The sequence below is a fragment of the Neoarius graeffei genome, chromosome 15 (genome assembly GCF_027579695.1).
Source record: "Neoarius graeffei isolate fNeoGra1 chromosome 15, fNeoGra1.pri, whole genome shotgun sequence".
Lineage (NCBI taxonomy): Eukaryota > Metazoa > Chordata > Actinopteri > Siluriformes > Ariidae > Neoarius > Neoarius graeffei.
Window position 1 is genome coordinate 59,580,074 of NC_083583.1, and position 26,479 is coordinate 59,606,552.

Here is a 26,479-nt window from a genome sequence, read left to right on the forward strand (position 1 = left end):
TCTTTAGAGATGGTTTTGTAACCTTTTCCAGCCTGATGAGCATCAACAACACTTTTTCTGAGGTCCTCAGAAATCTCCTTTGTTCGTGCCATGATACACTTCCACAAACGTGTTGTGAAGATCAGACTTTGATAGATCCCTGTTCTTTAAATAAAACAGGGTGCCCACTCACACCTGATTGTCATCCCATTGATTGAAAACTCTAATTTCACCTTCAAATTAACTGCTAACCCTAGAGGTTCACATACTTTTGCCACTCACAGATATGTAATATTGGATCATTTTCCTCAATAAATATATGACCAAGTATAATACTTTGGTCTCATTTGTTTAACTGGGTTCTCTTGATCTACTTTTAGGACTTGTGTGAAAATCTGATGATGTTTTCGGTCATATTTATGCAGAAATATAGAAAATTCTAAAGGGTTCACAAACTTTCAAACACCACTGTAGGTACATTTACAAATTCATTACAGAGAAATGTGTATACACCGACCAGCCATGACATTAAACCCACTGACAGGTGAAGAAGTGAATAACATTGATTATCTCATTACAGTGGCACCTGTCAGGGGGTGGGATATATTAGACAGCAAGAGAACAGTCAGTGCTTGAAGTTGATGTGTTGGAAGCAGGAAAAATGGGCAAGCGTAAGGATCTGAGTGACTTTCACAAAGAAATTTAGTTCCGTCTGAAATTTGCTCATCGTGATGTATGTTTATTTCTGTAATATCTCACAAAATATCAGGCCACTCTGTGGCTGGGAAGTGATTTAATCTGAGAGGATTCCCGAGCAAATAACGTGCATGAAATCGCTCGCTTCGCGCAGTCAAGCAGACCGAGGAAGTCCGTGTGTGCGTGTGCGCATGCGCAGGTTTACCTTTGAGCGTGCACTGACCTGACAGTTCCATCATTCTGTCGCTAAACGAACAGCTGATCGCACTGAGGTGCTCGCTGAGCGCCGATATTTATTAGTTTGGTCCTGCGTTTCCTTTCCTTCGTATAGAACATAACATCTTTTCTTCTCGCTTTCCGTTACTGTAGTCGGTCTTTCACGTTTCATTCGCACACTCACATCCTCCATTTTTCTCTCCTGTTTCAAATTTGTATCCCACAATGCCTTGCATCAACGAGGAAAGCCCACCACGTGATGCATGACGTAGTATCTTGTATTGGGTCATGGTGAAGCAGGAAAAAATAGCGGAGAATTTAGGGCCATGTGGCTTTAAATTCATGAATTGTTTTATTTAAAAAAACTCATAAAATTTGAAGTCTGTGATTTGAATTCAGTAGCTTTCAGTCCACTAAACAAAAATAACTAGGAGTCCGGGAAAATTCTTTTTATGACCTACACTTGAAAAATCTGAAAGGCAGTCTAGCTTTAACTTTTTCAGCAGTTTCTGTGGGATTGGACCAAATGAGCTAGCCTTTCTACCCCATCCGAATCAATGAGCCTTGGCCATCCATGACCCTGTCACTGGTTCACCGGTTGTCCTTCCTTGGAGCACTTTTGGTCGGTACTAACCCCCGCATACCGGGAACACCACACAAGATGTGCCATTTTGGAGACCCAGACCCAGTCATCTAGCCATCACAATTTGGCCCTTGTGAAAGTCGCTCAGATCCTTACGCTTGCCCATTTTTCCTGCTTCCAACACATGAACCTCAAGAACTGACCGTCCTCTTGCTGCCGAATATATCCCACCCCTTGACAGGTGCCACTGTAATGAGATAATCAATGTTATTCCAATGTTATACACTGGTATGTCCAGTATAGTGCATACTCATTTCATTAAGTCATGTCGCTTGTGTTAGGTTTGACAGTGTGGACTCCAGTTTTTAAAACCATCATCTTTATTCCACAAACAAACTGAGGAACCGCATGGCGCTTTGTGGTACCGGAGTAGTTGATCCATGTGCTCGAAAGATTTCTCGAAAAGGTTCAAATTGTCGCACTGTTAGTAATTTGAGCTCAAAAATCAACCTCAGAACTTATTTTTTGAAACCATTTTAAAACAAGCTGGCTCTAAGTTCACGAGTACAACTTACAGCAGCAAGTTTGTTCCCCGTAAGCGTACGTCATGCTTCCTCTGTGACTGTAATTTGTGTCCGAGAGGGAAAAAAAGTCTTTTAGCAAAAATATAGCAAAAAAAAAAATTTGTTGATAATGTTATGACACCGTGATTACATTATTTCACCTCCGTTGTGCTTATTTTGTAGTATTTGTGTTGATCTGTTCATGTTTCCCATGGGAACAAGTGACTAATTAATGAACGAACTAACTAACTAGCTAGCTAGCTGGTTTTTGTCCATACGGATTCTCCACACTTTGCTGTTCTTTATTCATTTGCGACTCGGCTTTAACGTGTATTTTAATCCTGACCCGTTACAGTGTATTATACCACAGTGCTAATGAACACGTTTTGCTCAGAATGTGTTAAATAATTAGTTTCCTTTAACAGCAGGTCTGATTTCCAGCAGCAATACTTAAACAGATAAACCATATTTAATGTCTTTTTTTGAGTTGTACATTAAATTAAGTGACTGTACCGTGATAAAACACATCAGTGCTGCTGCTAATATTGAAAAAAAACTACAAAAGTAATTTTTTTTTATTTTAAATTAGCATTTTATGGGTTGAAAATGGCTCAAAGCACCGTCTACTGGTTTCAATCATCCTGAACCTTGCAAGGCCGATGCTGACGTAGAGTCGACCGTTTGGTTCTTCTCTATATCATGGAATTTATTATTTTATATATATATATATATATATATACACACACAGGCGGCACGGTGGTGTAGTGGTTAGCGCTGTCGCCTCACAGCAAGAAGGTCCTGGGTTCGAGCCCCGTGGCCGGCGAGGGCCTTTCTGTGCGGAGTTTGCATGTTCTCCCCGTGTCTGCGTGGGTTTCCTCCGGGTGCTCCGGTTTCCCCCACAGTCCAAAGACATGCAGGTTAGGTTAACTGGTGACTCTAAATTGAGCGTAGGTGTGAATGTGAGTGTGAATGGTTGTCTGTGTCTATGTGTCAGCCCTGTGATGACCTGGCGACTTGTCCAGGGTGTACCCCGCCTTTCGCCCGTAGTCAGCCGGGATAGGCTCCAGCTTGCCTGCGACCCTGTAGAACAGGATAAAGCGGCTAGAGATAATGAGAGGAGATATATATATATACACACATACACACTACCGTTCAAAAGTTTGGGGTCACCCAGACAGTTTTGTGTTTTCCATGAAAAGTCACACTTTTATTTACCACCATAAGTTGTAAAATGAATAGAAAATATAGTCGAGACATTTTTCTGGCCATTTTGAGCATTTAATCGACCCCACAAATGTGATGCTCCAGAAACTCAATCTGCTCAAAGGAAGGTCAGTTTTATAGCTTCTCTAAAGAGCTCAACTGTTTTCAGCTGTGCTAACATGATTGTACAAGGGTTTTCTAATCATCCATTAGCCTTCTGAGGCAATGAGCAAACACATTGTACCATTAGAACACTGGAGTGAGAGTTGCTGGAAATGGGCCTCTATACACCTATGGAGATATTGCACCGAAAACCACACATTTGCAGCTAGAATAGTCATTTACCACATTAGCAATGTATAGAGTGGATTTCTGATTAGTTTAAAGTGATCTTCATTGAAAAGAACAGGGCTTTTCTTTCAAAAATAAGGACATTTCAAAGTGACCCCAAACTTTTGAACGGTAGTGTGTATATATCTAAAAAAATATTAACGCCCTCGAATCAGAAGTGAGTGGCCCGCCTCCCCAAGCCCTCGGCCTCGAGTTGGTCTGTGAAACTGCACTCGTTTACATATACAATACTGTGCAAAAGTCTTAGGCGTGTGTAAACATATGCTGTCGACCAAAACTGGCTTTAAAAATAATGAAATGAAATGTTTCAACATTAAAAAAAAAAATACTATAAAGAGTAATCAGTAAGCCATAATAAACGAATAAATACAAAAAGTGTGAGACGACCCTTTGCTTTAGTCTCAGGTCCAATGAGTGCAGTTTGATAATGAAATGAGCTGGAGGGTTTTTTTGAGCGTCTTTCAGAACCAGCCACGGTTCTTCTGGACACTTTGACTGTCACACTTGCTTCTTCATCTCATCTCATTATCTCTAGCCGCTTTATCCTGTTCTACAGGGTCGCAGGCAAGCTGGAGCCTATCCCAGCTGACTACGGGTGAAAGGCGGGGTACACCCTGGACAAGTCGCCAGGTCATCACAGGGCTGACACATAGACACAGACAACCATTCACACTCACATTCACACCTACGCTCAATTTAGAGTCACCAGTTAACCTAACCTGCATGTCTTTGGACTGTGGGGGAAACCGGAGCACCCGGAGGAAACCCACGCGGACACGGGGAGAACATGCAAACTCCGCACAGAAAGGCCCTCGCCGGCCCCGGGGCTCGAACCCAGGACCTTCTTGCTGTGAGGCAACAGCGCTAACCACTACACCACTGTGCCGCCCGCCTTCATTATGTTTTCTTTTTTAATCTGAAAAGTCGTCTCGTGTAATATGCTGCTCAGATACAACTCTTTCTAACATCGTAACATTTCTATAGCGATGACTTGAGTAACACAGGGACTCTACGTAGTCTAAATGTAATAATGAACAAAGTTTAAAAAATTCTTGATAGTGAAACGTTTTGGACAGAAGCTCCACTGTCATCACTTTATAACAGGCAGTTACGTCATTCTGTTATCAGTCACATTTTCTACCATGACAGAACTTTCTGGTTTCTTGGAAACATGACAAGCTAAATTGCACAACATTATATGTAACTATAAGCTGTAAAAATCACGATGTGTGATGTTATTAATAAATTAACGCAAGACCTCTGGTACTTCTTCAGAAAGGATGGCTTTGCGGATTTTTCCGTAACTTGACAAGCTGCACAATTTTTTTCTCTTATTACTTCAAGACAGAGAAAGAAAAACATGCTGGTAAGGGCATGGCCATACCCATTATGCTGTAACTCCTACCCTGTAAGTGATAACAGGAATTAACTTGTCTCATACATGTTCCACAACATTAATGACAAGTGGATAAAAAGTGCAGCATGCTGGTTTTGAGAAGTGAAAAAATTCTTGCCACGCCATCACTGAGTATTTTCCGATAACAGTTGTGTTTTATGGCTCGTGCATTACGGTGCAATAGTAGCTGCATTGTTAGACAGTGTATAGGATTTGAAACGTGCATATTTGGAGTATTTTGCTTGTTTATCAGTTTTAGTCTTGGTTTCCTTTTCAAAATCACTTGAATTTTTATTCATTTTTGTTTTTTGCACCATTCTGTGCCAACTCTATAGACTCCCAGGACATCAGCAGTTCATAACATACTCTAACCAGCTCATCTGTCACCAACGTAGTCGGAAATAAAGAAGTACTCATCTTAATATAAATAACACCCACACACACCTAACCTTCCATCCCCCCACCAACACACACACCTACACACTGCTGTATACACTTTTTATATCCACTGTATACAGTGGGGCAAAAAAGTATTTAGTCAGTCACCAATTGTGCAAGTTCTCCCACTTAAAAAGATGAGAGAGGCCTGTAATTTTCATCATAGGTACACTTCAACTATGAGAGACAGAATGAGAAAAAAAAATTCAGAAAATCACAGTCTGATTTTTAAAGAATTTATTTGCAAATTATGGTGGAAAATAAGTATTTGGTCAATAACAAAAGTTCATCTCAATACTTTGTTATATACCCTTTGTTGGCAATGACAGAGGTCAAACGTTTTCTGTAAGTCTTCACAAGGTTTTCACACACTGTTGCTGGTATTTTGGCCCATTCCTCCATGCAGATCTCCTCTAGAGCAGTGATGTTTTGGGGCTGTCGCTGGGCAACACGGACTTTCAACTCCCTCCAAAGACTTTCTCTGGGGTTGAGATCTGGAGACTGGCTAGACCACTCCAGGACCTTGAAATGCTTCTTACGAAGCCACTCCTTCATTGCCGGGGCGGTGTGTTTGGGATCATTGTCATGCTGAAAGACCCAGCCACGTTTTATCTTCAATGCCCTTGCTGATGGAAGGAGGTTTTCACTCAAAATCTCACGATACATGGCCCCATTCATTCTTTCCTTTACACGGATCAGTCGTCCTGGTCCCTTTGCAGAAAAACAGCCCCAAAGCATGATGTTTCCACCCCCATGCTTCACAGTAGGTATGGTGTTCTTTGGATGCAACTCAGCATTCTTTCTCCTCCAAACATGACAAGTTGAGTTTTTACCAAAAAGTTCTATTTTGGTTTCATCTGACCATATGACATTCTCCCAATCCTCTTCTGGATCATCCAAACGCTCTCTAGCAAACTTCAGATGGGCCTGGACATGTACTGGCTTAAGCAGGGGGACACGTCTGGCACTGCAGGATTTGAGTCCCTGGCGGCGTAGTGTGTTACTGATGGTAGCCTTTGTTACTTTGGTCCCAGCTCTCTGCAGGTCATTCACTAGGTCCCCCCGTGTGGTTCTGGGATTTTTGCTCACCGTTCTTGTGATCATTTTGACCCCACGGGGTGAGATCTTGCGTGGAGCCCCAGATCGAGGGAGATTATCAGTGGTCTTGTATGTCTTCCATTTTCTAATAATTGCTCCCACAGTTGATTTCTTCACACCAAGCTGCTTAGCTATTGCAGATTCAGTCTTCCCAGCCTGGTGCAGGTCTACAATTTTGTTTCTGGTGTCCTTTGATAGCTCTTTGGTCTTGGCCATAGTGGAGTTTGGAGTGTGACTGTTTGAGGTTGTGGACAGGTGTCTTTTATACTGATAACGAGTTCAAACAGGTGCCATTAATACAGGTAATGAGTGGAGGACAGAGGAGCCTCTTAAAGAAGTTGTTACAGGTCTGTGAGAGCCCGAAATCTTGCTTGTTTGTAGGTGACCAAATACTTATTTTACCGAGGAATTTACCAATTAATTCATTAAAAATCCTACAATGTGATTTCCTGGATTCTTTCCCCCCATTCTGTCTCTCATAGTTGAAGTGTACCTATGATGAAAATTACAGGCCTCTCTCATCTTTTTAAGTGGGAGAACTTGCACAATTGGTGGCTGACTAAATACTTTTTTGCCCCACTGTATATTTTACATGCTGTTTAAATGCTTATATATACACACATACTAGTGCATCTCAAAAAATTAGAATATTGTGAAAAAGTTCAATATTTTCCATCAGTTTTTTAAGAAAGTGAAAATGTTATATATTATAGACTCATTACACATAGAAAAATGCTTGAAACATTTTAGTTTATTTTTATCAGTATGACATACAGTACAAAAACAAAAAACATCTCAAAATATTAGAATATTTCATTTCGAGTTTGAGTAAAACAGTATGAACACAGTGTACAACCCCCATTCCAAAAAAGTTGGGACAAAGTACAAATTGTAAATAAAAATGGAATGCAATGATGTGGAAGTTACAAAATTCCATATTTTATTCAGAATAGAACATAGATGACATATCAAATGTTTAAACTGGGAAAATGTATCATTTAAAGAGACAAATTAGGTGATTTTAAATTTCATGACAACACATCTCAAAAAAGTTGGGACAAGGCCATGTTTCCCACTGTGAGACATCCCCTTTTCTCTTTACAACAGTCTGTAAACGTCTGGGGACTGAGGAGACAAGCTGCTCAAGTTTAGGGATAGGAATGTTAACCCATTCTTGTCTAATGTAGGATTCTAGTTGCTCAACTGTCTTAGGTCTTTTTTGTCGTATCTTCCGTTTTATGATGCGCCAAATGTTTTCTATGGGTGAAAGATCTGGACTGCAGGCTGGCCAGTTCAGTACCCGGACCCTTCTTCTACGCAGCCATGATGCTGTAATTGATGCAGTATGTGGTTTGGCATTGTCATGTTGGAAAATGCAAGGTCTTCCCTGAAAGAGACATCATCTGGATGGGAGCACATGTTGCTCTAGAACCTGGATATACCTTTCAGCATTGATGGTGTCTTTCCAGATGTGTAAGCTGCCCATGCCACACGCACTAATGCAACCCCATACCATCAGAGATGCAGGCTTCTGAACTGAGCGCTGATAACAACTTGGGTCGTCCTTTTCCTCTTTAGTCCGAATGACACGGCGTCCCTGATTTCCATAAAGAACTTCACATTTTGATTCGTCTGACCACAGAACAGTTTTCCACTTTGCTGCAGTCCATTTTAAACGAGCCTTGGCCCAGAGAAGACGTCCACACTTCTGGATCATGTTTAGATACGGCTTCTTTGAACTATAGCGTTTTAGCTGGCAACGGCGGATGGCACAGTGAATTGTGTTCACAGATAATGTTCTCTGGAAATATTCTTGAGCCCATTTTGTGATTTCCAATACATGTATGTGACGCAGGGCCCGAAGATCATGAGCACCCAGTATTGACCCGATTCCCTGAATCTTTTGATGATATTATGCACTGTAAATGATGATATGTTCAAACTCTGCAATTTTACACTGTCGAACTCCTTTCTGATATTGCTCCACTATTTGTTGGTGCAGAATTAGGGGGATTGGTGATCCTCTTCCCATCTTTACTTCTGAGAGCCGCTGCCACTCCAAGATGCTCTTTTTATACCCAGTCATGTTAATGACCTATTGCCAATTGACCTAATGAGTTGCAATTTGGTCCTCCAGCTGTTCCTTTTTTTGTACCTTTAACTTTTCCAGCCTCTTATTGCCCCTGTCCCAACTTTTTTGAGATGTGTTGCTGTCATGAAATTTCAAATGAGCCAATATTTGGCATGAAATTTCAAAATGTCTCACTTTCGACATTTGATATGTTGTCTATGTTCTATTGTTAATATAATATCAGCTTTTGAGATTTGAAAATTATTGCATTCCATTTTTATTTACAATTTGTACTTTGTCCCAACTTTTTTGGAATCGGGGTTGTATCTCTCGGTCTAGTTCAGTACACACAACCACAATCATGGGGAAGACTGCTGACTTGACTGTTGTCCAGAAGATGATCACTGATGCCCTCCACAAGGAGGGTAAGCCACAAAAGGTCAGTGCTGAAAAGGGTGGCTGGAAAAGGTGCACAAGCAACAGGGATGGCCGCAGTCTTGAGAGGATTGTCAAGAAAAGTTGATTCAAGAATTTGGGAGAGCTTCCCAAGGAGTGGACTGAGGCTGGTGTCAGTGTATCAAGACCCATCACGAACAGACATCTTCAAGCAAGGGGATACAACTTTCGCATTCCTAATATCAAGCTACTCCTGAGCCAGAGACAATGTCAGAAGTGTCTTATCTGGGCTAAGGAGAGAAAGAAGTGGACTGTTGCTCAGTGGTCCAAAGTCCTCTTTTCAGATGAAAGTACATTTTGCATTTAATTTGGAAATCACGGTTCTAGAGTCTGGAGGAAGAGTGGAGAGGCACAGAATCCAAGGTGTTTGAAGCCCAGTGTGAAGTTTCCACAGTCTGTGATGATTTGGGGTGCCATGTCATCTGCTGGTGTTGGTCCACTGTATTTTATCAAGTCCAAAGTCAACACAGCCATCTACCAGGAGATTTTAGAGCACTTCATGCTTCCATCTGCTGACGAGCTTTTTGGAGATGCTGATTTCCTTTTCCAGCAGGACTTAGCACCTACCCACTGTGCCACAACTAGTACCAAATGGCTTGCTGACCATGATGTTACTGTGTTTGATTGGCCAGCCAACTTGCCTGACCTGAACCCCATAGAGAATCTATGGGGTATTGTCAAGCGGAAGATGAGAAACACCCGACCCAAAAATACAGATACGCTCAAGGCCACTATCAAAGCAACCTGGGCTTCAATAACACCTCAGCAGTGCCACAGACTGATCACCTCCATGCCACACCGCACTGATACAGTAATTCACGGTAAAGGAGCCCCAACCAAGTATTGAGTGTATAAATGAATATACTTTTCAGAAATTGGACATTTCTGTGTTGTAAATCCTTTTTTTGATTGATCTTAGGTAATAGTCTAATAATTTGAGATACTGGATTTCTGATTTTCATGAGCTATAAGCCATAATCATCAAAATTAAAACAAAAAAGGCTTTAAATATTTCACTTTACATGTAATGAATATAGAATATATGAAAGTTTACCTTTTTGAATTAAATTATGAAAAAAAAAGGAACTTTTTAATGGTATTCTAATTTTTTGAGATGCACTAGTAGGTCCATATTGTACACCTTCTAATTCAATGGTTTTCTTTACCTTTATTAATTAAAAGTCATTCCATGTATTAAAGTAATGATGGATGTCGTTTCTCTTCACTTACTTGAGCGGTTCTTGACATAATACGGATTAATACAGTTGTGAAATAGGGCTAGCGACTGTATTTTTATTATTCACTATAAAATCATTAAAAAAGGCAAGAAACTCGTCCACTAATTAACCTTTGATGAGGCACCTGTTAATTGAAAAGCATTCCAGGTGACGACCTCATGAAGATGGTTAAGATAACGCCAATAGAGTGCAAAGCGTCATCAAGGGAAACGCTGGCGACTATGAAGAATCTAAAATCTGAAATATATTTAGTGTTTAAACACGTTTTTGTTTACCGCATAACTCCAGATGTTATTTCATAGTTTTGACGTCTTCGGTATTGTTCTACAATGTAGGAAATACAAAATATAGAAAAATCTATGAATGAATGAGTAGGGGTGTACAAACTTTCAACCGGTCCTATAGATATATAGATACAGATTACAGTAAGTCAAACTATGTCTTGACTGACAAAGTCGAACCTGCAATTCATGTACAGAGAATATTTTGGGTGAAATAAACTTCTTGTTACTTGTTCGTTACACTTTTAGCTCCGGTGTGAAAACAAGGAAGGAGAAGCCGGTCACCAAACACATCTCGGGTTATTTACGATATTTACAGCAAGTGAAAAATTGTGTAACTTTATTTCCTTTCATCTAAACTCGGTTGACTGGAATACGTTTCTTGAAAAATCTTAGAGTACATTATTATATATTCATGTATTCATATACATACTCAATGGTGTAGTGGTTAGCACTGTCGCCTCACAGCAAGAAGGTTCTGGGTTCGAGCCCAGTGGCCGGCGAGGGCCTTTCTGTGCGGAGTTTGCATGTTCTCCCCATGTCTGAATGGGTTTCCTCCGGGTGCTCCGGTTTCCCCCACAGTCCAAAAACATGCAGGTTAGGCTAACATGGGCTGAAGTGCCCTTGAGCAAGGCACCGAACCCCCAACTGCTCCCCGGGTGCTGTACCACAGCTGCCCACTGCTCTGGGTATGGGTGTATGTTCACTGCTTCAGATGGGTTAAACACAGAGGAAGAATTTCACTGTGTGCTTGAGTGCATGACAAATAAAGGCTTCTTCTTCATCTACTGTATCTAGACGACATATACATTCATTCTCATCTCATTATCTGTAGCCGCTTTATCCTTCTACAGGGTCGCAGGCAAGCTGGAGCCTATCCCAGCTGACTACGGGCGAAAGGCGGGGTACACCCTGGACAAGTCGCCAGGTCATCACAGGGCTGACACATAGACACAGACAACCATTCACACCTACGCTCAATTTAGAGTCACCAGTTAACCTAACCTGCATGTCTTTGGACTGTGGGGGAAACCGGAGCACCCGGAGGAAACCCACGTGGACACGGGGAGGACATGCAAACTCCACACAGAAAGGCCCTCGCCGGCCACGGGGCTCGAACCTGGCGACAGCGCTAACCACTACACCACCGTGCCGCCCTGTTCGTGTCATTTTCCAGCACAAAACTAAATCTTACAGGGGGGAAAAAAAAAGTTTGTATCTGAGCAGCATATTCCATAAGAGAGCATTTTTCAGATTAAATTAGAAAAGAAAACATAATAAAGGCGACTGGGTTTTGGTGCGAAATGAAGTGTGACAAAGTGTTCAGAAGAACCGTGGCTGGTTCTGGAAGACGCTCAGTAAAACCTCCAGCTCATTTCCTTATCAAACTGCACTCATTGGACCGGAGACTAAAGCAAAGGGTCGTCTCACACCAAGTACTGACTTTATTTCATTTATTATGGCTTCCTGATTACCGTTTATAGTATTTTTTTTAACGTTGAAACATTTCATTTTAAAGCCGTTTTGCACAGTACTGTATAGATAGATAGATAGATAGATAGATAGATAGATAGATAGATAGATAGATAGAGTGCAGATATACACACACACATGGTGCCTGCCAGTCTCTGGCATCAGCTCTACTTAAGCTTGTGGATTTGTAGCTAAACCCCTGCAGGCTGCGATTACAAAGGCGGCATCAGGACGACTGCAGTGTGCCGAAGGGAAGAGGATCCACTCGGTGGAGAGACGATCTTACACCGCATGCACTCCTTAAAGTCAAACTGCAGATCAGGTATCAGCTTTGTCCTTCTAGCTGGAGGGTCAGTGACTGTTCAGTGTACGGTATAATGTCACCGACTCAAACGAACCAATAAAAGAGCGCCATCTGCTGGTAAATGTCTGGTTCCTCATAGTGATGATGAGCTTTGAGAGTCACTGCGATGAAGAAAGATATTAAAAATGTGTCATGCACAGCAGGAGCTTGTGGCCATATGCTTCGAGAAGATTGAGAGCGCTCGGAGAGGATGATGGCAGCTGTGATGGATTAATAAACCCACATTATCCATGCTCATTTCTCTCGCTCTCGCTCTCTCTCTCTCAGCAGCCTGCTGATGCGTTTTAAGAGTTTTCTTATTCTAGCACGATTGTTCACACAGTGCTCCAATCCCAGCCAAGGAATGTGAGAATTGCTTCCCTGTACTATATACTGTTCCCATAAATACACTACATTATTCACTTGGACAAATACTTTTTAAAAACCCAAAACAAACCCACCTAGAGATGGCACCGACCCAATACACAGGACAAAATTTGATCTGATCATGTGACAAATGGAAAACTGGACACTACAGTACTGTGAAATGTTACACATAATCCAAGAGACTTGATTGTGCATTTTTCGTTAGGATTGATTTGCTTCATACAACCCATAATTCCAAAAATATTGGATGCTTTGTAAACCGTAAATAACAGAATGCGATAATTTGCAAATCATGGAAACCCTAGATTTCACTGGAAATAGTACAAAGACAACATATCAAATGTTGAAACTGAGAAATTTTACTTTATTATTATTATTTTTTAATATATGCTCGTTTTGAATTTGATGTCAGCAACACATTTCAAAAAAAGTTGGGACAGGAGCACGTTTCCCACTGTGTTGCATCACCTCTACTTTTAACACCACTCTGAACGTTTGGGAACTGAGGAGACCAATTGCTGTAGTTTTGAAAGAGAAATTTTGTCCCATTTTTGCCTGATATACAATTTCAGTTCCTCAAGGTCTCCTTGGTCATATTTTGCGCTTCATAATGCACGAAATGTTTTAAATAGGAGACAGGTCTGGACTGCAGGCAGGCCAGTTTAGCACCCGGACTCTTTTACTACGGAGCCGTGCAGTTTTAATCTGTGCAGAAAGTGGTTTGGTATTGTCTTGCTAAAAGAAGGAAGGCCTTCCTTGAAAAAGATTTTGTCTGGATGGCAGCATATTGCTCTGAGACGTGTTTATATCATTCAGCATTAATGATGCCTTCCCAGATGTACAAGCTCCCCATGTCATGTGCACTAATGCACCCTCATATCATCACAGATGCTGCTTTTGAACTGTGCACTGGTAACAAGCCGGATGGTCTCTCTACTCTTTAGCGTGGAGGATGTGGGGTCCAGGATTTCTAAAAAGAATTTCTACTTTTGATTTGTCAGACCTCGGGACAATTTTCCACTTCACCTCAGTCCATTGTAAAAGAGCTCGGGCCCAGAGAAGGTGGCGGTGTTTCTGGATATTGTTTACATCTGGTTTTAACTTGCATTTGTAGATGTAGTAATTGTTTTCACCGACGATGGCTTTCTGAAGTGTTCCTGAGCCCATACAGTGATTTCCACTACAGACACGTGTCTGCTTTTAATGCAGTGTCCACTGAGGTCCTGAAGATCACAGGCATCCACTGTAAGTTTTCAGCCTTGTCTCTTGCATACAGAGATTTCTCCAGATTCTCTGAATCTTTTAATGATATGTACCAGACTGTAGATGATGTGATCCACAAATTCTTTGCAGTTTTACATTGAGGAATGTTATTCTTAAATTGTTGCACTGTTTGCCCACACGGTCTTTCACAGAGCGGTGAACCCCCGCCATCTTTACTTCTGAGAGACTCCGCCTCTCTGTGACGCTCTTTTTATACCCAATCAGGTTACTGACCTGCTGCTAATTAAACAAATTAGTTTTTTTTTTAAGCATTACACGACTTTCAAAAAACAAACAATAAAATTTCTCAGATTCACCATTTGATATGTTGTCTTTGTACTATTTGCAACGAAATATAGGATTTCCATGATTTGCAAATCACCACATTCTTTTTTTGTTTACAGTTTCCCGACTTTTTTGGGAATTGGGGTCGTACTTGTACTTTTACTATGAAGCAATATTTCTGGAAACGCTGCAGTTTATCAGCTCCAGAGCCACAATTTATCAAATATTATCTGATATTTGAGGTTTCAGTATTAGTATCAGTACCTTCAAGGTTTTGGGAAAGAAAAAGCAGTACGGTGCAACCTCTGATTTCACCACATGCACAATGTCTCCCAGTGAAAAGCAGAAGGGGCAGGGCAGGTTTGAGCTCTGTCTTTAATTCAAAAGTTTTTCACAGAGGAAATCATCATAGAAATAAAACATAAAAAGCGTTTAAATAAAAAAAAAAAATCTAAATTGACAGGTTGAAGAATAGAAACAAAAAACACAGGAGCAGGTTTTGTTGTTGGACGTACAAGTTACCACTGATAAAAGTGTGGCATGTGTACAATTAAGCACTATATTTAAAAAAAAAAAATCATTTCTGTGAAACCTGTGTATCATTTCTTTGCTTCATGAACTTTTTCCCTTTACTCACTCATTGCTGACATGAAGCATTGTTTAACGTGAAACTGAAAAATGTCCCTCGTCAAGACAGACAGACAGACAGACAGACAGACAGACAGACAGATAGTCTACTTCTATAGTTCACTTCTCACAATGATGTGTTACTTTGGTTGTTTGAATTAAGCCTGAACAAGATGAGACTGGAACGATCTGGTTGAGCTTGTGTTCTGTTTGGATGCAGAACATAATTCATCTATTCATCAAAACATAGTCGTGAATTTTTTTCTTTTTCGAAGCAGTCACGCAGGCTTTTCTCACCGCCACAGCTTTTTCCTGAACAAAGAGGCCCACATTGTTTTCGTAACTCTAGTAACCCGATGGCCAAAATGCAGAACAATCAATCAAAAAAGAAGGAAAAAAAAAGACGAATAAAACCACAAAATATGTTTCCTTTGAAGAAGTGAATGAACAGATCTGTTAAAATGTGAAGTCCTGTATGATCCCAGCTCCAGAGCTGGTGTTTTTCCCTCCTGATTGGGCAGGATAGACCTGCAAACCCGACCAATCAGACGACAGATACAACTCTGAGGTAGATCGACGGCCAAGCTGACCTGGACATCAAAAGAAAACAGGCGCGAAAAGAAAAAAACAAACAAAAGGAAAGAAAAAAACCCCAAAACCCCCGACACGTTTTAACACTCTACGTTAAAGACCAAAGCCACTTCTGAATCTGCATCATTAGCTTTTGATTAGTTTAGCGTTTCGTGTATTTCTTCTTATTCTCAGATACTTCATGTCTGAGTAGATGAGGAAATACAAACTTGATCAAAAACCGAATTGGGGGGGAAAAAAAAGGCACAATTTCCACATATCCAGCTTACACCTGCACCTTAACATTAGTCCATACTGATGGGAAAATTTCGATGCTCTTTGGTGGAAAGTATCTTAATTGCCTTGATTTATTGATTATTGAGATATTTTTATTGCCTTAATTCTTTCCTCTGCAGGACTTGATTTTGAATTGAACATCCAAGTGCTAAGAGCTTATCCTTGGTCATTTCCGAAAGTTTGCGTTTGTTCCTTTCTCTACAAACGCTTTCGATCTGCTCTCACATGCCTCTCTTTTAACAGAAGAACTTGTTTTTATTTTATTCCTAAAAAAAAAAGTCACTGCATCTCATATTACTTTCTGATTGACAGCTGCAGCCCTTTATATTGCCATGAACCAGAGGGGTAACCACATAATAATAATTAAAAAAATAATAATCGCAAACAAACGCACAAACAAAAATCCGGGATTTACTTCCCAATGATTGATTTAGTTATAAAAAGGATTTCATTTTTTTTCCTCGTTCTGTACAACTCTTGCTTTCTATCTAAAAGAAACATTGCACGTCTGCCTCTCAGTACAAGAAATTTCTACACACTGTGTTCAAACGTAAAAGGAAGGAAAAAAAAATCAAATAACTGCCATTGAACAAAAGCATCGCAATCTGCTCTCTGAAAAACTACTAATCACGGTGTCCCTCCCCAAAGTCGAGCAAGCGCTTCCCCTATAATCTATATTCCGTTTGCCACCCCATCAAGCCCCGCCCACAAATTCCATACCCCTCCCTCCCATCACCAACCCGCCCCTCCCAAACTAACATCATCATCTACAACTACCACATCAAATTTGACTGAAAAAGGTGAGAAGACTTCAGAGGACAGCAGAAATCTGTCTTTCCCGTGACACACACACACACGCACCACTTGCATTCAGAGAACATCCAAAAGTAAAGCGTGTGAGTTCTCCGCTTTGACAAACAGGAGAGAACAACAACAGCTGTCGAGCGATAGAACCTAAAACCCCGCTCTACAGTATTTACAAGGCAAATTTCTCTTACTATGGACTAAGAAGGCAAAGTGCGGAAGACAAAAGCAAAATAGAAACCTCCTCGTTGCTACTACCACAGCAAATGTTCTTTTCTCGTGTGAGCGTGTGATAAAACGGTCAGTAAAAACACGCTAAAAACCATACTAAAAAGTCCTCTCATGCATCTAAAGGTACAAGCACACTGCATTTTTTTTTCCTTTTTTTTTTTTTTTTGGAGTCCAGTGTTCACAGACTTTGGTCTGTGCCGAAGTCCTTGGTAAAAAATAAGTGTTCGTCTCGTTTCCTTCGTTCCTTAGCAAAATAAAACGTCTCCTTCTCTCCCGTGCCTTCTATCTGTCTGTGATGAGTTGCATTGTTTTGGTTGCTGATGCACCTGCTGCGGGTCTTTTGAGGTTGTTGAAGTTGATTTAAACCGTGGACTTTTGTGGTTTTTATTTTTTTTAAATTTTTTTGGAACCTGTGCAAAAAAAGGGTGTCTTTCCCTCGGTGATATCACTTCCTCTCCAAGGAAGATAAGCCTGTAAATCATAGCAGCCCTCTTTTGACTCCGCCTCCAACTGCTCACCTGGAAAACAGACGGCGGAGACAGGTTTCACAAACCACGGTCAGCTTTCTGTTACTTTCAAACAAGAAACGTCGGTCAACCGATACTCAACAAATCCCAAACCTTCAACCTTCATTCCAAAAAAAGTTGGGGTGCAGCGTTAAAATTAGAAATAAAAACAGAATGTGAAGATTAGCAAAATAGTAGAAACAAATAGTACAAAAGACAACTCATCAAATGCTGAAACTGAGAAAGTTTTACTGTTGTTTGAAAAATATATGCTCGTTTTGAATTTGAGGTCAGCAACACGTTTCAAAAAAGTTGGGACAGGGCCGTGTTTCCCACTGTGTTGCATCACCTCTACTTTTAACACCACTCTGAACGTTTGGGAACTGAGGAGACCAATTGCTGTAGTTTTGAAAGAGAAATCTTGTCCCATTCTTGCCTGATAGACAGTTTCAGTTGCTCAACAGTTTGGGGTCTTCTTTGTCGTATCTTGTTTTAATTTGTGAAATGTTTTAAATAGGAGACAGGTCTGGACTGCAGGCAGGCCAGTTTAGCACCCAGACTCTTTTACTACAGAGCCGTGCAGTTTTAATCTCTGCAGAAAGTGGTTTGGTATTGTCTTGCTGAAAGAAGGAAGGCCTTCCCTGAAAAAGATTTTGTCTGGATGGCAGCATATTGCTCTGAAACGTGTTTATATCATTCAGCATTAATGATGCCTTCCCAGATGTACAAGCTCCCCATGTCATGTGCACTAATGAACCCTCATACCATCACAGATGCTGCTTTTGAACTGTGCACTGATAAGCCGGATGGTCCCTTTCCTCTTTAGCGTGGAGGACGTAGGGTCCAGGATTTCTAAAAAGAATTTCTACTTTTGATTTGTCAGACCTCGGGACAATTTTCCACTTCGCCTCAGTCCATCGTAAAAGAGCTCAGGCCCAAAGAAGGCACCGGTGTTTCGGGATATTGTTTATATCTGGTTTTAACTTGCAGACAATGGTTTTCTGAAGTGTACCTGAGCCCATACAGTGATTTCCACTACAGACACGCATCTGCTTTTAATGCCGTGTCGCCTGCGGGCCTGAAGATCACAGGCATCCACTGTCAGTTTTCAGCCTTGTCTCTTGCATACAGAGATTTCTCCAGATTCTCTGAATCTTTTCATGATATGTACCAGACTGTAGATGATGCGATCCCCAAATTCTTTGCAATTTTACATTGAGGAACGTTATTCTTAAATTGTTGCACTGTTTGCCCACACAGTCTTTCACAGAGCGGTGAACCCCTCACCATCTTTACTTCTGAGAGACTCCGCCTCTCTGGGATGCTCTTTTTATACCCAAATCAGCCAAATATTCCCCCCCCACACACACACATTAAACTTCTTTTTCAGACTTTTGTTGCCCCTGTCCAAACTTTTCTGAAATTCAAAATGAGCATATATTTTTCAAAAATTTCTCAGTTTCAACATTTGATATGTTGCTTTTGTACTATTTTCAATGAAATATAAGATTTCCATGATTTTCAAATCTTCACATTCTGTTTTTATTTACCGGTATGTGTCCCCAACTTTTTAGGAATTGGGGTTGTACGGTAGAAGCACCATAATTACAAATTACACAGACTCTTCATATCAACAGAAGCAATTATGGTGAAAATGATGGTGCGTTTCATGTTCATGGCACGTCCTGGCTGTGTTTTGAGCTTTACCCTTTTATTGCTTGTTCGGTTGGAATGGGTAGGTGGAGGGATCACTGGAGGTCACATCCTGGGGCTGCACACTGGGATCCTGAAAAGCAAACAAGGCTCGTAAATCAGGAGATAATGCGCTGATGAATAATGCATCCTACACATATGCACACAAGATTTATTATAGCAAGGGAGTGGTGTGGTATGTTACGCATCGACAGCTTGCTATGCACATGAAAACAACCAGCCTTAAACATCTGGATACAATGCACTTTTTACCACAGCACTCCTGGATTCTTGGCTCTCGCGCCTCAGGAGGCGTTGATTCATTTTCCGTAACAGCACGACTCAGACTGTTACTGCAATTCGAATCACGTGCTTTTTCTGTTCTTGTTTCTATAGCAACAGCAGTCTCTAGTGTGAGCACTTTGTAACAGCCAGTAAGTTTCCCACCATAGGAAAGAAGACTCTGAGCTTTCAGGTTTCTTGATAACATTATAAATCAATAAACTGCATTTTTTTTGTCTTGTTAACTCTAAGAAAGAGAAGAAAAGAGAAGCTGGTGAGCGACCCAGTGTTTATAGCTGCTATAACATAAGTTAGTTCCAGGCATTACTTATCTCGTAGATGCGTCATACAGTTAAATGTAACTATAAAACAGTTAGAAAGTGTGATGTGCCTTTCACTATTATACAACCCCGATTCCAAAAAAGTTGGGACAAGGCCATGTTTCCCACTGTGAGACATCCCCTTTTCTCTTTACAACTGTCTGTAAACGTCTGGGGACTGAGGAGACAAGTTGCTCAAGTTTAGGGATAGGAATGTTAACCCATTCTTGTCTAATGTAGGATTCTAGTTGCTCAGCTGTCTTAGGTCTTTTTTGTTGTATCTTCCATTTTATGATGCGCCAAATGTTTTCTATGGGTGAAAGATCTGGACTGCAGGCTGGCCAGTTCAGTACCCGGACCCTTCTTCTACGCAGCCATGATGCTGTAATTGATGCAGTATGTGGTTTGGCATTGTCATGTTGGAAAATGCAAGGTCTTCCCTGAAAGAGACGTCGTCTGGATGGGAGCATATGTTGCTCTAGAACCTGGATATACCTTTCAGCATTGATGGTGTCTTTCCAGATGTGTAAGCTGCCCATGTCACACACACTAATGCAACTCCGTACCATCAGAGATGCAGGCTTCTGAACTGAGCGCCGATAACAACTCGGGTCATCCTTCTCCTCTTTAGTCCAAATGACACGGCGTCCCTGATTTCCATAAAGAACTTCAAATTTTGATTCGTCTGACCACAGAACAGTTTTCCACTTTGCCACAGTCCATTTTAAATGAGCCTTGGCCCAGAGAAGACGTCTGCGCTTCTGGATCATGTTTAGATACGGCTTCTTCTTTGAACTATAGAGTTTTAGCTGGCAACGGCGGATGGCACGGTGAATTGTGTTCACAGATAATGTTCTCTGGAAATATTCCTGAGCCCATTTTGTGATTTCCAATACAGAAGCATGCCTGTATGTGATGCAGTGCCGTCTAAGGGCCCGAAGATCACGGGCACCCGGTATGGTTTTCCGGCCTTGACCCTTACGCACAGAGATTCTTCCAGATTCTCTGAATCTTTTGATGATATTATGCACTGTAGATGATGATATGTTCAAACTCTTTGCAATTTTACACTGTCGAACTCCTTTCTGATATTGCTCCACTATTTGTCGGTGCAGAATTAGGGGGATTGGTGATCCTCTTCCCATCTTTACTTCTGAGAGCCGCTGCCACTCCAAGATGCTCTTTTTATATCCAGTCATGTTAATGACCTATTGCCAACTGACCTAATGAGTTGCAGTTTGGTCCTGCAGCTGTTCCTTTTTTGTACCTTTAACTTTTCCAGCCTCTTATTGCCCCTGTCCCAACTTTTTTGAGATGTGTTGCTGTCATGAAATTTCAAATGAGCCAATATTTGGCATGAAATTTCAAAATGTCTCACTTTCGACATTTGATATGTTGTCTATGTTCTACTGTGAATACAATATCAGTTTTTGAGATTTGTAAATTATTGCATTCTGTTTTTATTTACAATTTGTACTTTGTCCCAACTTTTTTGGAATCGGGGTTGTAAGTATTTACAAAGTGAAGCACGATATTATCATCCCTCATCGTCATCTTATTAATCTACCAGGAACGATACCTCAAGAACCACTCTTATCCCTTTTCCCCATTGCCTCTGAATACTACAAAAATCACTCTACCTCCTTTCATACCTCTATCACTCCTGTGTTTTTTCTGTATTTTTCCCCCCATCCTTCGCTTCTCCTCCCATTGGCTTCAGGTCATGTTTCAAGGCCTAACTGCTCCCAGAGATTCAAAGCTAGAACCACCAAAGTTGGTAAATATCATTAGGCTGTCATACTTTACATAAACCCGGCATAACTGTCGCACTGCTCCTTTTTCTTTCCATTTCATCCCTCCATCCTCCCATTAGAACCCACTGATTTTAGTACTCCTACCTCTTTTAAGGTAGAGTCACCAAACTTGGTGTAGGGATTCAACTGCAAACGTACAGCACTTAACTGCTTCTCATACTGATGACACGCCTCTATCTCTGCATTCTATTCTTTCATTCATCCCTCCATCCTTCGATGGAGTTTATGACCCTTTCAACTTTTATGGTAGAACTGCAAAACTTTGGAAGTAGATTCAACTGCTGAAACGAAGCACACCCTTACCGTATCCATCCGTCTATCCAGCTTGAATTTATCTAGCATTTCTTTCAGCAAATGCAAATCTAGTAAATTCGTTTAAAATTGCAACTGTTTGCAAATTTTGGGATGTGCCGTTATTGGAAAATAATCGACGCTGATTATTTTCCGATTGTGTTTTATTCCTTCCATAGTAACTTAAGTGATAGAAGCGGACGTACCTCAGTGGCAATGGCAGCGGGTTGGATATGAGCATACTGAGGAATATACGCTCCTTGCATAGGTGTATTTGCCGGAATAAACTAAAAGAAAAAACAAAACGATAACTTTACATAACTCTGAAAGGCATCTCCAAACTAGTGTTAGCTGATGTCCTTTGTATGGAACTTACAGTGGCAGTGCCACCTAAGGAGAGGTGGCCCATCTGCTGGGTCAGAGGAGTCAACATGGAGGACGGCTGCAGAGACATGGGGTGCTCCATAGAGGGCGACAGTACAGCTCCCTGAAGAGAGATGATAAATGGTGAGTCAGATCTATTCACTCAAGTCAAAGTGGCGCGAAAGGAAAATGAAAGCAAAGAAACGGAGAGAGAAAGCGAGAGAGACATAGAAAGACGTCACTGGGTCAGGATCATCTGCTGAATAAAACAGGCTTCTCTTTCCTTTTCCGTACTCGTGTCTGAAATTCATTTATTGAGGTAATTTTTTTAAAATAATGATCGTCAGTATTGTAAAAAAGTTAAATAATTTAAAACAAATTAAATAAAAATTTTAATAACAAATTTAATTTAAAAAAATTAATAGAGTGTCATCAGTACGAGAAAATTAAACCATTATTATTATTATTATTATTATTATTAATAATTTGTTTTTTTTAATTATGGTGCTTGGCGGACATAGGAGTTTCCTAATGCTTAAACATAAAAACTGTGGCGTGTTTAAATTGACATTCCAAGCATTTCCGGACTGCAGAACAGTTTGCAAGAAGATCGTTCATTACTAACGTTGCTTTCAAAACCACCCATATATCCCCCATCGTTTTTTCAGTGGTGGTCTAGAAAACAAATGTGACGTTACCATCATGCCTACCAGCCAAGAACTGGCTCTCGTGGTGAAGGAGAAAGATGTTAAAGCTAGACGGCCTTTCGATTTCATAAAATCGGTGAAATTTAGTTCCGTCTGAAATTTGGTCACTGTGACACGTTTATTTCTGTAACATCTCACAAAATATACATCAGGCCGTTCTGTGGCTGGGAAGTGATTTAATCCGAGAGGATTCCCGAACAAATAATGCGCATGAAATCGCTCGCTTCGCACAGTCAAACAGACAGAGGAAGTCCGTGTGTGCGTGTGCGCATGCGCCGGTTTATGGAATCAATTTTGTGCCAAAATGTTCATACAACACTTTTGAAATATCAAACAAAAACGACAAATCAAAATACAAAAAAAATTCAGTATCATCGTCGCCACTGAAGTCCACTCTATCCTTGTTTACCGTCAATGGATCGGTCACTCGTCAAACAGTCCGCCAGAATCCGAGTAGGGAATGGCTGAGCGGAGCTGTCAGTCAGACACAAGTTAGCCAATGGGAAAGCATTCCTGGACAGCCCGCCCACACGTCAAGTTTGTGCCAAAACTGCAAGCAGAAAGTCAGGGAGCGCAAACGAGAAAGCTGGAATCGCAACCAAATAAATTACGCCAAACAAAACTGAGAAAGACGCGGAACAAAAATAAAAGGTTTCTGAAGAGTAATAGACTGATATTTTGCACGATTACACGAATAATTTGTTTGCCAGTCTAAAAAAATTGACTTTTTGTATTTTGATTTGTCGTTTTTGTTTGATATTTCAAAAGTATTGTATGAACATTTTGGCACAAAATTGATTCCATACAGGTTTCCCTTTGAGCGTGCACTGACCCGACAGTTCCATCATTCTGTCGCTAAACGAACAGCTGATCACACCGAGGTGCTCGCTGAGCGCCGATATTTATTAGTTTGGTCCTGCGTTTCCTTTCCTTCGTATAGAACTCGTCTTTTCTTCTCGCTTACCGTTACCGTAGTCGGTCTTTCACGTTTCATTCGCACACTCACGTTTTCTCTCCGGTTTCAAATTTGTATCCCACAATGCTTTGCGCAAACGGGGAAAGCCCATGACGTGATGCATGACGTACGGTAGTATTGGGTCATGGTGAAGCAGGAAAAAAAAAATTTGGAGAATTTAGGGCCACATGGCTCTAAATTCATTAATTGTTCTATTTTTAAAAAATAAATAAATACAATGGGAAGTCTGTGATTTGAATTCGGTAGCTTTCGGTCACTAAGCAAAAATAATTGGGTGTCGGAAAATTATTTTTATGACTTGCACTTGAAAAATCTGAAAGGCAGTCTAGCTTGAACTACTGCTTTTAATCTCTTACCGGATGCTGCATAATGTAAGGCTGATGTGTCATCCAGGAGGGGCTCTGAACCTGTAAGTGCACACACACACACAGAACTGAGAACAGGTGCTGTCTGAAAGCTAACTACTCAGCACAAAAGACTCTTAACTACATTGACACAGCTGCTGTGTACTCCTCATCACCAGAGAATCTCCGGTTGTAACACAATGCCTACTGTGGCTATTTATAAATCCTACATGCATGGTGCAGCCACTCAATCATGAAAAAAAACAACCCTTGAGCCATTATTAACTAGGCTTGCACATACCATAGAAGGGAAAAAAAGAAAGCGCGAGAGAGCGATCATACCGGGTAAGTGGAGACAGGTGAGATGTAGGGAGACACGGCTGTCTGGGTCATTATCCTGTTCCCCATGCTGTAGGGAGGGGCGTAGTACCTGGATGTGTTAGAGATTGACGGTTATTAAATCAAATCAATACCCAATGATTCCACAATCCAGCTTCAATTCTGTACAAGCATATTTACCATCCATAGTTAAGGGTCTATGACAAGCAGGATTGACTTAAATAGTTTTTCATAATGCTACGGTCTTCGTGCCATTTCAAATTATCCAGCTGAACTCTGGTCTATAGTGTGCACTGTGGTACTAGATCTACGCGTCCTTCCTGTGCCAAGCTATATTGTCGTCGTCTTATTAAATCTACCAGGAACAATACCTCAAGAACCATTTAAAAAAAAAAAAAAAAAATCCCTTTATCCATCCATTTCCCCCATTGACTTTGAATACTACAAAGCCCTCGACCTCTTTTCATACCTCTATCACTCCTGTGTTTTTTCATCCTTCGTTTTTCCTCCCATTGGCTTCAGGTCATGTTTCAAGGCCTAACTGTTCCTAAAGATTCAAAGCTGGAACCCATGGATTAAAGCAAAAAATATATATATATTTGACTGAAAATTTATGGGGGTGGGGGTTATGGGTGGATTTCGATGAAATTCTACAGGGGGGATTATGGGTGGATTTCGATGAAATTCTACAGGGGGGGATTATGGGTGGATTTCGATGAAATTCTACAGGGGGGGTTATGGGTGGATTTCGATGAAATTCTACAGGGGGGGTTATGGGTGGATTTCGATGAAATTCTACAGGGGGGATTATGGGTGGATTTCGATGAAATTCTACAGGGGGGATTATGGGTGGATTTCGATGAAATTCTACAGGGGGGGTTATGGGTGGATTTCGATGAAATTCTACAGGGGGGATTATGGGTGGATTTCGATGAAATTCTACAGGGGGGATTATGGGTGGATTTCGATGAAATTCTACGGGGGGGGGGGGTGGTTATGGGTGGATTTCGATGAAATTCTACAGGGGGGGTTAATGGGTGGATTTCGATGAAATTCTACAGGGGGGGTTATGGGTGGATTTCGATGAAATTCTACAGGGGGGATTATGGGTGGATTTCGATGAAATTCTACAGGGGGGGATTATGGGTGGATTTCGATGAAATTCTACAGGGGGGGTTATGGGTGGATTTCGATGAAATTCTACAGGGGGGGTTATGGGTGGATTTCGATGAAATTCTACAGGGGGGATTATGGGTGGATTTCGATGAAATTCTACAGGGGGGATTATGGGTGGATTTCGATGAAATTCTACAGGGGGGGTTATGGGTGGATTTCGATGAAATTCTACAGGGGGGATTATGGGTGGATTTCGATGAAATTCTACAGGGGGGATTATGGGTGGATTTCGATGAAATTCTACGGGGGGGGGGTGGTTATGGGTGGATTTCGATGAAATTCTACAGGGGGGGTTAATGGGTGGATTTCGATGAAATTCTACAGGGGGGGTTATGGGTGGATTTCGATGAAATTCTACAGGGGGGGTTATGGGTGGATTTCGATGAAATTCTACAGGGGGGATTATGGGTGGATTTCGATGAAATTCTACGGGGGGGGTTATGGGTGGATTTCGATGAAATTCTACAGGGGGGGTTTATGGGTGGATTTCGATGAAATTCTACAAGGGGGGTTATGGGTGGATTTCGATGAAATTCTACAGGGGGGATTATGGGTGGATTTCGATGAAATTCTACAGGGGGGATTATGGGTGGATTTCGATGAAATTCTACAGGGGGGGTTTATGGGTGGATTTCGATGAAATTCTACAGGGGGGGTTTATGGGTGGATTTCGATGAAATTCTACAAGGGGGGTTATGGGTGGATTTCGATGAAATTCTACAGGGGGGATTATGGGTGGATTTCGATGAAATTCTACGGGGGGGGGTTATGGGTGGATTTCGATGAAATTCTACGGGGGGGTTAATGGGTGGATTTCGAT

At 41.2% G+C, this 26,479-nt stretch overlaps 1 protein-coding gene across 2 annotated transcripts in view; it reads right to left on the reverse strand.

The window, feature by feature from the left end:
• Nucleotides 1-16,563: 16,563 nt before the first annotated feature.
• The window catches only part of rbms1a (RNA binding motif, single stranded interacting protein 1a), a 57,648-nt gene continuing 47,732 nt past the window's right edge, over nt 16,564-26,479 (reverse strand). For both annotated transcript variants that reach the window (XM_060941735.1, XM_060941734.1), the window contains exons 9-14: nt 24,487-24,574; nt 24,157-24,207; nt 22,131-22,241; nt 21,961-22,041; nt 19,063-19,141; nt 16,564-17,367 (exon numbers count right to left, since the gene is read on the reverse strand). In XM_060941735.1, the coding sequence (XP_060797718.1) occupies nt 19,067-19,141; nt 21,961-22,041; nt 22,131-22,241; nt 24,157-24,207; nt 24,487-24,574 (406 nt within the window). In that variant the 3' untranslated portion in view covers nt 16,564-17,367; nt 19,063-19,066. The remainder of the gene's footprint in view (nt 17,368-19,062; nt 19,142-21,960; nt 22,042-22,130; nt 22,242-24,156; nt 24,208-24,486; nt 24,575-26,479) is intronic.